Consider the following 14,071-nt stretch of genomic DNA (forward strand, 5'->3'; position numbering starts at 1 on the left):
CCTTAACCATTGTCCTAAAGGCGCTAGTTAGCAAGACCCATATTTTTCAAAGTGGGTTATTTGTTGAGCTGCTTTAAATATTAGGCCTTACATTTTTAATACTTGGAGGTTCAAATTGAGTGAATCAATAAACATATTTTTGCTCTACTTTTCCATATGTTGTTTCTTTTTGATCAAAGAAAATTAGCTAGAGTGACAAAAGTGGTTGTTAGTATGAGAAAGAATATTGTTATATTCTATCTCAAGAATGCCACAATGCCTTTTGAAATATCGTTTGTTTTGGATATAAGTTTTTCATAACAACCACTATTTTCATTTCATAACAACCACTATTTTCTATTTCATAAAAACACTTCAATTTCATTTCATAACAACCACTATTTTCTATTTGAAAATAGATAATCAATTAGATACATAAATATTAATAACCTATGTTGGAAACATTCTTCCAAGTTCCAACTTAAGCTGCAAATTAGATAAATTTATTAATTAAAAATAGCCCTGCACAAATTTGTGCCTCTCTATCTTATGTAGCATGATTCAGAAACTATCATGCCACAAACTATAGTGGTAGCAATTAGTAGCCAAGATGAACACTTGGTAATGAACAATGCTGCTGTTTCTTCTCACACACTGTTCAAACCTTCTGATTCATCTTTCATGGGGTTAGCCTTGTGTGTACCAAGCATGAAGCTGCATACTCCAACAGCTTCTTCAACTGTCACATAAACCCATTTATGTCCTATTTCATCAAGGAACTTTGATTTGTTCAACTTCTTCGTCACTTCGCTTCCAGGGTTGACCATAACGAGCTAAACACAGGAAGAAAAAAGAGTACAAAAAATCAATTAATACGCTTCTGATATTCTAAAGTGACAAATAATTTGATATTTAAATTTGTTGTGTAAAAATGAGATGCGGTGACTAATTACTTGTAGCCCTTTTCTGTCGACCGTCTTCTTGAACTCTTCAAGCATGCTTATTCCACTTGTATCAATGTTTGCTACAGCTGCAATAAAATTAACTGTCAAGTTAGACTAAAAATCTTTGAATTTGGATCTCCTAAAGTAAGATATTTCACGCATTCGAGATATTGGTAATTGTTCAATCAAAATATCAAGCTTGAATATGAGTTGTACAATCTTGATCAAACGACCACTGATATTCCGACTGCGTGAATGCATTAATCGCTTAATTACTTTTTTATTAATAACTTACCAGTCATATCCATTATAACATACTGCAAGCTGGTTTTCCCTGCACCTTCAATTCTCTCTTCCTCTTCATCAATCCACCTTGTGATCCTGTGAACAAAATTTTCTAGTAAATTTCCAATTTTATTGAAGGGAGGTATATATTTTTTGCATACAACTAAGTAACTCACCTCTCTCTTAAATAGCTTGCATTAGCAAAAAATATTGGTGCATCAATTTCAAGAATTAGTATTCCAGGAACATGATGTGCATTTTGATAATGTTCTACATTTCTGTAAGCACCAGAATTTGGAATGTTTCCTAAAACAAATGTTCTAGGCCTTGCAATAAATAAAAGTACTCTAAGCACAGATATTGCAACCTGCATATTCACAAAAAGAATATATTAATCATATGAATAAACATCATTTTATATCAAAATACAAAATGGCTTAGAGTAAAAATTTGAGCACAGTGATACATACTGCTATTATTAAGCCAATTTCAACACTGCCAAAAACAACTCCAAAATATGCACTGAAGCATACTAAAAAATCAAATTTGTCAATTTTCCACAAATGGATTGCTGCTTCATAATCTATGAGTCCAAGCATTGCAGATACAATTATGGCTGCTAGTACCACTAGAGGAGTGTAATGGAACAAAGGTGTTAGGAATAATAATGTCAACATCACTGCTATTGCCATTACAATGTTTGATGCTGCAGTCTTGCAACCAGCATTATAGTTCACAGCCGAACGCGAAAACGGTCCTGAAATAACATTCAATTTTTATGTCACTATTTTTAGCAATTGATGCAGAAATTTGGTAATTTTATTTATATATTTGAATATTTGATGCTAATTGATATTAATGAATTTTTTTTTACCCGTTGTGAGGTAGCAAGAGGTTAATGAACCAAAAATATTCATGGTACCAATAGCTATCATTTCTTTATTGCCATCAATATGGTAATTCTTGAACATTGCAAAGCTTCTTCCCACTGCTATTCCTTCCTATATAATCATAAATTCAGTTATCAATACCTTGTTGGCATGATTAATTGAGAGAAAAAAATAATACAATTGAGTGGACTCACCGCAAGAGCTATTATACCAGTAATGAATCCAGTTTTGATGGCTGTGCCTATATAAGGTGACACAAACACCAAATCTGTTGCTGAAGGTGGATTTAGTCCCTTCTTCAATTCCCCAATCTGAAACAACAAAATTTCAAAATATAATATTAGTATCACTTAACATAATTTTTTTTATTAAAACATTAATGTATTTATTCAATTTTGGTTGATAATAAAATCATTTGAAACAATTTTGTTAAGAGTATTTTGAAATTGTTGAAATGACATGGATGAACGTGTCTTTCATCAGATGTCTATGTAAAACTGATTTACATTAACAATGTATGTCTATTAAACTTAAAATACTATTATTATCATAATAAAATGAAACTAATTGTTATACATGTAGAACTTTTTTATACGTGCATTCAATTACTTTTTTTATTGGGAAAAAAAAATCTCACCAATAAGTGAATGCGATGAAATACATGTGCAACAAAAGTTACATTGAATGTGGTGTATAGAAATGGAATCCTTATAAAAGTCTTTATTGATTGATATAACAATACACAATCAAACGACAATAACAAAACACATCCACAATAAGTGAATGGGGGCCAACAAAAAATGTACTAATGGGTACACGGTAGGGCATGATTTTGAGTTGCCCCAATGACAACAACTATCCAAAAGGCCCCTAAATACATGTGATTGTGATGCATGGTGTATGTTCTATTCATAACACTAGTGTCGTCTTTTTTGTGAACCGAATAACCTCTGCACACAGCGCAGCTGCAAAGACTAATTTCTTAAACTGAATAAGACTGTGATGGGTGACAAAACTTTCATGTTTGGCTGTGTGTTGGAGTCACAAGTGTGTTACCATTTGTGAAAGAAAATAATTATGAAAATGGTAAAACTCACCACTTGAACGCCATGCTTCTCAGCGTGAGTTAGATAAACCAATATACTTCCCAATATAACTGACGTCAGAGGCGCCATTGCTGACACCCAAAAGAACCTTGGTTGTCGTTTGCTCTGTCATCACAATCACAAATAATCACTTAATTATTAATTTTCACTTATATATACACACACACACACACAGCTACTCTAGTCTAAGAGCATCTTCCAAGCATACAATGTTAATTTTAGTATAGGTCCACAATTGCCACAGAGTTTAAGAATATCAACACATTTTCACTCTAGTACTTACGCTATGAAGGCCCCACAAATGTGCTAAGAATTGTCTCACTTTGAAATTTGTCATTAATCACGTGTGATTGTCAATTCATTCATCTCCAATTTTGTGAAAACTTAAGGATTATTTATTTAAGATATTCCGATTAATACAAGGTAAAAATAACATTATATGATAAAAGCATCCTTAAAGAAGTTATGTCCATTTTCATCAGATTCATGGAATACTTGTTCTAAAGTGGGTATCAAATTAATGTCCACGAGTTTAGCTAATTCAGCTAAAAGAGTATATTATCTAATACCTATGATATAAAAATACTATTTTCTCTACTATAACTATGTGTGGTATACCAATTTGTCATGGCTTAGGTGGGAACATCACCAAAAGAAGAATCTAATGCATGTCAATTACCTTGAAAATTCGCTAACTTTGTAAAGAAAGTATAGTTAGGTTAATTAGGATTGACAATATAGTTAATCAAAAGAATAAGATAATTAGTTTTAAATTCCATTATACCCCAAGAAACAGGATTATAGGATCATATCTCCTCACTTATGTCATGAATCTTGTTTGAATACAACATTTGGTAGGTATTTCTTTTTCTTTGTTTAGTTAGCATTATAACTTTAAGGAATTAAGTATTGTAACACTAAATATATGGAACGTGAAATGAGCCATATGTGTGTGAGAGAGTAAAATAATTATTAATTAAGGTGGTTAGGTAAGTACTTACGAAGTATCTTGTGACGAGGAGGAAGAATATAAAGCAACATCCCAACACTGCACTTTCCCACCTCCACTGCATAAGTGAATTGAATTAGGTAAGAAAACAAAATTATGCTGCGTTCAACCAACCACATTGTTCACGAGAGGTAAAATTATGCTTCATATTAATTTAATGAAGTCCATTAAAACAAATGTTGTTACTATTACAAAAATTGTTATAATTTATTTTTAAGAATAAATTGAATAATTTTAGAGCTGTACTATAGTCTATACATATGTTGGTGATGCATGATGGTGTGTAACATGTCAGGTGGACAATAATGTGATGTATTGTTGTATTGTAGTGGATGAAAAATGCACACTAGAGTATCACGGAGTAATAAGACAAGTACATAGCTAGCTGTATTGTATATATATAGTTTCAGACCATAGTTTCAACAAGTTGTACCTCACGAGTTTGAGTGAAAACAGAACGCATAACTGACACAAGATCAGCTTGATGTGTAAAATGTTCAAGTCCTAAAATCGATTTTAATTGTTGCAGGCAAACTACTGTGGCTGCTCCTCCCATGAACCCTACAATGGCTGCATGTGACAGAAAATCCACAATAAACCCTAACCTGCAAGAGTCAGGTGTTGTGTTATGCCACAGGGTTAATTAAACATTGAAAACATTAATAATGCATAAGTATTAATAATGTTATGTGAAGGAATATTTGTATACTCACACACATGCTATGAAGGATGAAGGTCAATTATTCACACTCACACCATTTTTATTATTTTTGGATAGTCACACTCACACAATTTAATTTAAAACAGAAATAGGCTAATCGCACTTAACAAGTTTATTCCAGAATTTAATTAATTATATAATAATCTAGCATATGCATTAAGAAGGTGGAGGATGAATCTCATAATTGCAAAATACAAAATGGTTTTGACAAGACCAATTAATAAATTGAAAAGGACGAAAAACTCCAGCACACTTCACAGCCAACTGCTGAAACATCATTCGTTTATTGTAAATTAATATAATATATTTAAAATCTGTTTATTAATTAGCTCATAAACTATTATTATGCTTGAAATTCTTCTTTTTGTTTGATGATAAAATTTTAGCAATAATATGAATGAAGTATTTCTTTTTTTTAAAAGAATGAAAGAAGTGTTGCAAAGATTTTTTTATATTAAAATAAATATATCCTGTTTTTATTATTTATATTATAATTTTAAGATCTAATTATTGATATTTAAATGTTTTCAAAAATATAAACAATTTAATAGATACTTTGGATATTATGGGGATAAAGGTTAGAATTATATACCATATGTGTTGGCAAGTATGGGAATGGATTAACAATAATTAAATAAAATGATAAGAATATAATCATATAAAGATGAAATAAAATATATTAATATTTTAATATAAAAAATGTATTAAAATTCATAGTATATATTATTATTCTTTTTGTAATTTTTAAAGAAAAAAGATACTACTAGAAATATAGGATTCATGAAAAAAAAATTAATATTAAAATATATTAAAAATGATGTACAAAACCGCCAAAGTATGATTATAGTATATATTATTATTCTTTTTGTAATTTTTAAAGAAAAAAGATACTACTAGAAATATAGGATTCCTAAATTTCACATATGCAAGTGGAAACAATTCATATTTTATAATTGTAGCATTATTTAGAGCTTGAAACATAATGAAATAGTTAGTACCTAAACAAGCCAAGTGATAACTGTAGAGCTCCAGCAAAGAATGTAGCTGTAAAAGCAAGGTGTAGAAAAAGCTTTGGGTTCTCAATTGGATTAACTTCACGACCCAACATGGATGCCATCAGAAGTGATCCAACCGCCACAGTTCCCACCGCCAAATCTCTTGAGCTACCCATCATTGCATAGACCAACGGTGGTATAAAGCTTGAATCTGCCCATTAAATAAAATAAAAGAGAAAAAAAATCATAACTATGTCAAAATTCAGAAGAGAACAATAAAATAAAATAGTCCTTTAAGTAAATTCAACAAATCTAAGATGCACATCCTCACATTTTATTATATAATAAGGTCCCTCAGAAAACACACACCTATATACACGGGCCTAATTTAATTATGCAGAGCATGAGGTTGTAATATTATCTTTTTTCAATTCACATCGCATTCAATGACTAAAATAGAATGTAGTCATTTGTTAAGTTTTGGAATTTTAGCCATAAAATTTGCGCACACACTAAGTTTTAATCATCTGAACAATTGCGAGTTTAAACCCGCGCCCCGACATATCAAATGTACTTACAACCTTTTGCTATTACTTATAGCACAAGGTACTTTCATAATAACATGAAAGTGATTTAAAACAATTTTTGTTAAGCTTTACTTACTTAACTTCCCACCGAATTCTATATTACTAGTCATTTTTCTAAAAATCGAAGTGTTAACACAATAAAAAAAATGATATTTTCTCTTTTCGAGGAAGATATATGACATCTTATGAAAATATTTTTTGCGCCAAATGAAAGAGCCGACTAAGATCCTTTGCAAAATAGTGGGTTCAACACATTCTCAACTTTCAACCATTGAGAGATGTTGGACCAAGCTATAAGTGGCAGAGAATCCAAACTCATACATAGCAATTACTAGCTAGTTGATGAAGTATTAGAGTTAAATTATACTTACAAAGTCCAAGAATTGGAGGGAGATTAGCAAGCTTTGCATAACTAATGCCTTGAGGAATAGCCAAACTAGCAATGGTGATCCCAGCAATAAGGTCTGATTTCAAGAACTGAAGGGTGTATTGTGGGGCCCACTCCAAAATGGGCAAAAAGTGTTGAAGAGCAAGCACAAACCTCCTTGAAGCTGGTTGGTTCTTGAATTTTCTCAATGGGTCATCTGGGAATAAAGTCTCTTTCACAGAATACTTTAGAGACTCAAAAAATGGTTGATGTGGTGGTATAGCCACACGGTGCACACTCTCAACGTTCATGCTTGAAGGGTAAGCATAATCACCATTACCCATCTCTTAATACAACAATATATGATTGTGTTTAATTATGCAGGGTACTATAAATATATAAAGTTAAATGGTTGAGTCAAAAAATTATATAAACTTCAATGGAAAGGCTTAGTTGGTTTTTTTTTTTTTGTGAACTAGGCTTTATAGTTGGTTATAGCTACCAGTTGCTAAGACTATATATTATACATGTTACCAAAATAATGGCGGTTGTATAAATGTTTGATTTGATTAACTAGAAGGGGTGAGTGATATATTGGTTAATTGAGAAGAATTGGGAAGTGAGAAGAGATTAGGATAAGGATGAAGGAAGAGGAGGCAACTTAAATTGATGAGTGAGAGAGTTGTGAATTATAGCATGCTTTATATAGGAAATTTTGGCTTTGTCATGTGTATGGTCGGCGAATTGGTATTTTGTGTTATGGTAGTTAATTGATTAGTTATTCCTTTATAAAAGAATATTAAACTAACTTTTCTTTTATAAAAGGAACATGATATCCATGAAGAACAATGTAAAAATTTTAAGTGCAAATTAAATGAGATATTTTTCTTTTTTAAATTGTTTTTTTTTTTGAAGGATTTTAAATTGTTTTTATTTCTTATGATTTTTGAGTGGGCTAGGTGGGACCCAATAGAAGACCATAATAATGTGTGCAATATTAGTGGGAGAAGAAGGAGGGGTGTGTGACATGCTCTTTTCTTCATAGCTGGGGAAGGTGACATGCTAACCAGCAGGTCCAATAAATACCAATAGTATTATATGTCGCGAACAGATCGAGTGAACGGTGTAAGAAAATTGTAAATAGGTTTTGTTAACGAGTGTTTTAGAGTATTCTTTAATGATTTTAAAAGAAAAAATTATTTTATATAAAAGTTAAATATTTTGATTTTTAATGCATTGACTACACATATTTTCACAAAAAATTATTATTTAAAAGTTGTCAAGAGTGTCTCGGAACACTCGTTAACATTTTTCCAATTAACTAAAAAACAGAAATTAAAAAGAAAATGCTAGATGTAACACATAATTTGACCAGCAAGGAGTTCTTTTTTTAGATAAGTAAGATAATATAAAAGTAAAGAGTATCAGTGGTACTCTAACCCAATAAAAAACAAGTTTAGACACTAATTTGAAACGAATTAGTGACACACAAAAGAGATTAGAGAGCCAATCAAAAAATCTATATCCCTTGTTCCTACTCTCTTTCAGAACAAAACTTTCGTAGGAGCTTAATTTTATGGGTTCTACCATCTCCATGTCATAAACTTCACCATTTCCATTGGTGGAAGATGATGATCCACTGGTGGAAGATGATGAAATCAGAAACTTGGTGAAGAAGAAAAGAGAAAAGAGAGAGAAAACTATGAATATTATTGAATCAATAATGATGAGTTTGTTACAAAGTTCTATATATAGTACAGATAGAATCTAACAAACTCTAACTAATTCCTATCTAGGGTTTTGTAATCTAAAGTAGGAACACAATAAGAACCCTAGGGCTGCAAAGGAAACTTGCGCAGCAAGTTAAGTACATATCAGGAATTAGAAGTTTAACATCCCCCCTCAAGCTTAGCATGGTATAAATCAATCATGTTAAGCTTGGGCAAAAAAGAATGAAAGCTCTTAGATGGTAGGGGTTTGGTGAAAAAATCTGCAAGCTGTGAATGAGACTTGACAGGAAGCAACTTGAAGATGTTTTGTTGAATCTTTTCTCTGACAAAATGGCAATCTATCTCCAAATGCTTTGTCCTTTCATGGAATACTGGATTTTTGGCTATGTGTATAGCGCTTTGGTTGTCACAATAGAGAGCTGGAAGCTTGTCACATTTAACTTTTAAGTCTTGCAACAAGTAGAGAAGCCACTGTAGTTCACAACTTGCAAAAGAAAGAGCTCTATATTCTGCCTCTGATGAACTCCTTGCAATGGTATGTTGTTTCTTTGCTCTCCATGAGATTAAGGAAGAACCAAGAAAGAAACAATAACCTGATGTGGACCTTCTACTGTCTACACATCCTGCCCAATCTGCATCAGTAAATCCAAGTAACTGAAGTTTGGAATCTCTTCTGAATAGTAATCCTTGACCAAGATTCCCTTTGAGGTATTTTACTACTCTGCATGCAGTATCATAATGTGTGATAGTTGGAGCATTGAGAAATTGACTCAATTGTTGAACCACAAAGGCTATATCAGGTCTTGTAGTTGTAAGGTACAACAGTTTTCCCACAAGTCTCCTATAACTGAGAATATCATCATGAGGTGGTGAACTGTCTTGATGAAGCTTGATAGAAGGATCAAGAGGAGTTATAGCAGGTTTAGCACCAAGTAACCCAGTGTCCTTCAATAGATCAAGACAATATTTCCTCTGACATATGCTTATGCCTGTCTTGGAATGAGCAACTTCAATGCCTAAAAAATATTTCAACTTTCCAAGATCCTTGATCTTAAACTCAGTATCAAGTTCAGTTTTGATCCTATCTATCTCAATCATGGAATTTCCAGCTAATATGACATCATCCACATATACTAATAAGGCAGTAAAACATGCATCATTATGTAGAATGAACAATGAATGATCTGATGCAGACTGTTTGTACCCTTGATGAAGCAGAAAACCAGTTAGCTTCTCATACCATTTCCTACTGGCTTGCTTCAAACCATATAGACACTTTAACAATTTACATACTTGATTAGGCTTGGGACTATGAACACCTTGAGGAACTGACATGTAAACATCTTCATTTAAATTTCCATGAAGAAATGCATTGTTTACATCTAACTGATGGAGGTGCCATGAATTTATGGATGTTAAGGCAAGTAAAGTTCTCACAGTTGTTATCTTGGCTACAGGTGAGAAAGTGTCAAAGAAATCAAGCCCTTCAACTTGTGTATAACCCTTAGCAACCAATCTTGCCTTATATCTCTCAATAGTCCCATCTGACTTATGCTTTATCTTATAAACCCATTTGCTCCCTATGGGCTTTATATTTGGTGGAGTATCAACAAAAATCCAAGTTTTGTTCTGATTTAAAGCACTAAGTTCAGAATTCATAGCCTTCACCCAACATTCTTGCTTACTGGCTTCTTTGTAACTAGTTGGTTCAGAAGCATCAGTAATAGCCAAAGCAAATTTCTGGTGGGAAGCAGAAATATTTTTGAGTGAATGATAATGCTTAAGATGATAGAGTATACCTGAAGAAGCCTGATTGGTTGAATTACTTGAAGAATTGCACACATAGTCTGAAAGGTGGTTAGGTTTATGTGGGATTCTAGTTGATTTTCTAATGTTCAACTGTTGTGATTCTGGTTTAATTTGTGTTGGGTTTTGAATTGCAATGTTGTTATCTATGTGTACATCTGGTTCATAAAGGTTTGGGTCAGGCTCTTTGTTGGTTTCAGGTTGGTTTTGTTCAGTTGGTTCAAACTGGGATGGAGCTTGTTCAGTGGCTTCTGTAATGGGGTGTTTAGAATGATATTGCCACTGAAACAATTGATTAGGAGTGGAGTAAGGTAAGATGTGTTCATGATAGGTCACATTTCTAGAGACAAGAATGTTTCTATGATTTAAATCATATAAAACAACACCTTTAATATCTTGCTTGTAACCTAAGAAAACACATTTTTGAGCTCTAGAATCAAATTTTGTTCTATGATTGTGTAAGGTTGAAGCATAACAGAGACAACCAAACACTTTGAAAGCATTTAAATCTGGATCATGACCATATCTAAGAAAATAAGGAGACTTATTTTGCAATAAGGGAGTAGGAATACGATTAATGATATAAATGGCATGCAAAACTGAGTATGACCAGAAAATTTTTGGGAGTTTTGATTGAAAAAGCAAGGCTCTAGCAACATTTAAGATATTCTGATGTTTTCTTTCTACTCTCCCATTTTGTTGGGGAGTTTCAACACAACTAGTTTGATGTTCTATGCCTTTGGAAGAATAAAATTCAGGCATGAGAAACTCTGGACCATTATCAGTTCTAACAGTTTTAACTTTGCAGTCAAATTGAGTTTCTATGTTAAGAATAAAATTTTGAACACATTTTGAAACTTCAGATTTTGTTTTACATAACATGATCCATGTGAAACGACTGTAATCATCAAGAGCAGTAATGAAATACTTATGACCATGAATTGAACTAATAGAAACTGGACCCCAAATATCAAAATGAATTAGTTCATAACAATGACTAGCTTGATTTACACTGAGCTTGAAAGGAAGCTTTTTATGTCTAGAGTAATGACAGATATCACACACTGAATGACTATCAACTTTAATACAAGGAAAAGATTGTTGCATGCTAAGCAACCTATCATTAGACAAATGCCCTAGTCTAAAGTGCCACAGGGCTTCTTGAGGTAGAAAAGTGGTGGAAAAGCTGGCTTGAGATGAAGCTATAACAGGTTGATGAACTTGTGGGTTAAGGTTGAGGAAGTACAATCCTTCAATCAATTCACCCAAACCAGTCATCTTCAAATTGCTCTTGTCCTGTATAAAACATTTATCATTATCAAAAGTTACTATGCAATTATTATCCATGCATAGTTTAGGAACAGATAACAAATTCAATTTGAATTCTGCAACATATAGTACATTTCTAGCAACAAGTTCTGGTGAAAAAGTGACTGTACCAGAGAACTTTGCTATTGCCATATTACCATTTGGTAGTTTGCTGTGCACAGGGATAATAGATGCATATGAATCAAAAAACTTGATGGATGAGCATATATGATCACTAGAACCAGAGTCAACAATCCAAGTTCCAAAACTGGAATGATTCAAAGAATATGAGATTCTAGTTATACCTGAAGTCACATGGTTCACCTTGCTTGTGGAAGCTTGATGAGACTGAAGAAGAGTGACAAGTTGCTCATATTGCTCCTTAGTGATACCAAAAGATGGTTCTGAGTTGCTTGTTCCTTTGCAACTCTTTGAGTCATCCAAATCTTCCCTTTCTTCATTGATCTCCAGAGAAGAGTTATTGACCATTGCAGAATTCTTCTTTCCATAGTTTGGAGGAAAACCATGTTTCCTATAGCAAGTATCAACAGTGTGGTTTTCCCTTCCACAAAAGGAACAAGAACGCTTCTGACCAGGAAAATTACCATTAGGGTTACCATTACCACGTCCTCTTCCTTGTGATTTACCCACTGAGTTTACCAAGATTTTTGTCTCATCAACAGGAAGTGAAAATCTAAACTGCCTCTCATGTTGCATAACCATGGAGAAAATCCTATTGATAGGTGGTAAAGGATTCATCAATAGAATCTGAGAACGAACCAAATCAAAGGAATCGTTCAAACCAGTAAGAAAACGAATTGAACGCGTGATCTCATGTTGATGTTTAGCATTCATCACAACAGTGAGACACATGCAACGATGAGGACATGCACAAACAGGGGAAGGAAGATAAGCTTCAAGTTCTTCCCACAACACTTTCAAAGCAGTGAAAAATTCAGTAACAGAACGTGAATCTTGCTTCAAACTGAAGATCTCACACTGTAATTCAGAGATACGAATGAAATCACCTTGGGAGAAACGTTCTTTGAGATCGTTCCAAACATCAATGGCGTTTTCCAGAAAAACAATGCTTTGTGCAATTGAATCCTCAACAGAATTCATAATCCAAGAATGAACTAACATATTGCAACGATTCCAAGCTTTGAAATTCGGATCAAACTCAGTTGGAACAGGGATAGAACCATCCACAAAATCAAACTTGTTCTTCCCTCCTAGAGCTCTACGCATAGAACGCGCCCAAGAATGGTAGTTGGAATGGCTAAGCTTTGGTGTAATGGCGACAGAGGAAGGTCCATCAGAAGCATGAACGTAATACACGTTACCAGGTTGTTGCGACGGATCTTGAACCGGTGCAACCACTGGACCGCCATTAACGCCACCATTTGCATTACCACGAACCATGATGAAAAGAGAAAGAAGGAAAACAGGGAAGCAAAAAAACAAACTGGAACGAATATCAGAGTGAAGGAAACGATGCGCAACAGAGCTTAGAAAAGCTCTGATACCATCATAAACTTCACCATTTCCACTGGTGGAAGATGATGATCCACTGGTGGAAGATGATGAAATCAGAAACTTGGTGAAGAAGAAAAGAGAAAAGAGAGAGAAAACTATGAATATTATTGAATCAATAATGATGAGTTTGTTACAAAGTTCTATATATAGTACAGATAGAATCTAACAAACTCTAACTAATTCCTATCTAGGGTTTTGTAATCTAAAGTAGGAACACAATAAGAACCCTAGGGCTGCAAAGGAAACTTGCGCAGCAAGTTAAGTACATATCAGGAATTAGAAGTTTAACACCATGCACATCGTCTCCTTTCAATAAAAAGAAAGGTTTATTTGGATGAAGCAAAATTGACCAAACTGAGGCAAATCAAATATTGACATCTTTTGTTCTTCTTTCCTCAAAATAGGTCACGAAATGGTTAACGCCTATGTGATGATGTACCCATTCCACAAATTCCAACCACTTAAGAATGAGGGACCAAACGAAATACGAAAAAGGTCATTTGAAGAAGAGATGCTAGTATTTTTTATGTTATTTTTACACAAAAAATGCAGCAACAATTATTTGAAAATTCAATTATTATACGTTGATGATAAAGTGCCTCCATCGTTGATACAAAGTGAGAAAATCCATGTAAATATTCTTTTTTTTTTAATTAAATATGTTAGAATGATTGGGTAAAAGATCTATAAATTAGTAGCTCAAAGTGACCAAAATACTAATGTTAAAATAATTGGTCATTTAAGTTACAAATATCACTTGGCACCTTTAGGTTATAATTAGGTCAAATATCTATTTTGGTTCTTTAAA

General features: G+C 33.1%; 2 protein-coding genes across 2 annotated transcripts; both read right to left on the reverse strand.

The window, feature by feature from the left end:
• Positions 1-332: 332 nt before the first annotated feature.
• Positions 333-7,558, reverse strand: LOC146910105 (sulfate transporter 3.1-like). The gene is made up of 12 exons (XM_085726135.1): positions 6,888-7,558; positions 5,933-6,140; positions 4,647-4,818; positions 4,206-4,271; positions 3,196-3,309; positions 2,293-2,409; positions 2,083-2,209; positions 1,679-1,965; positions 1,385-1,575; positions 1,219-1,304; positions 933-1,009; positions 333-812 (listed from the first exon to the last, which is right to left on the reverse strand). The coding sequence occupies exons 1-12, from the start codon at positions 7,225-7,227 to the stop codon at positions 627-629; spliced, it is 1,971 nt and encodes a 656-aa protein (XP_085582261.1). The 5' UTR covers positions 7,228-7,558; the 3' UTR covers positions 333-626.
• Positions 7,559-11,387: 3,829 nt separating this feature from the next.
• On the reverse strand, positions 11,388-14,071 carry LOC146910106 (uncharacterized). Its single transcript, XM_085727402.1, has 2 exons — positions 12,033-14,071; positions 11,388-11,715 (listed from the first exon to the last, which is right to left on the reverse strand). The coding sequence occupies exons 1-2, from the start codon at positions 13,147-13,149 to the stop codon at positions 11,681-11,683; spliced, it is 1,152 nt and encodes a 383-aa protein (XP_085583528.1). The 5' UTR covers positions 13,150-14,071; the 3' UTR covers positions 11,388-11,680.

The sequence above is a fragment of the Medicago sativa genome, chromosome 7, assembly GCF_051527215.1.
Source record: "Medicago sativa cultivar Bolivia chromosome 7, Bolivia_mono, whole genome shotgun sequence".
NCBI lineage: Eukaryota > Viridiplantae > Streptophyta > Magnoliopsida > Fabales > Fabaceae > Medicago > Medicago sativa.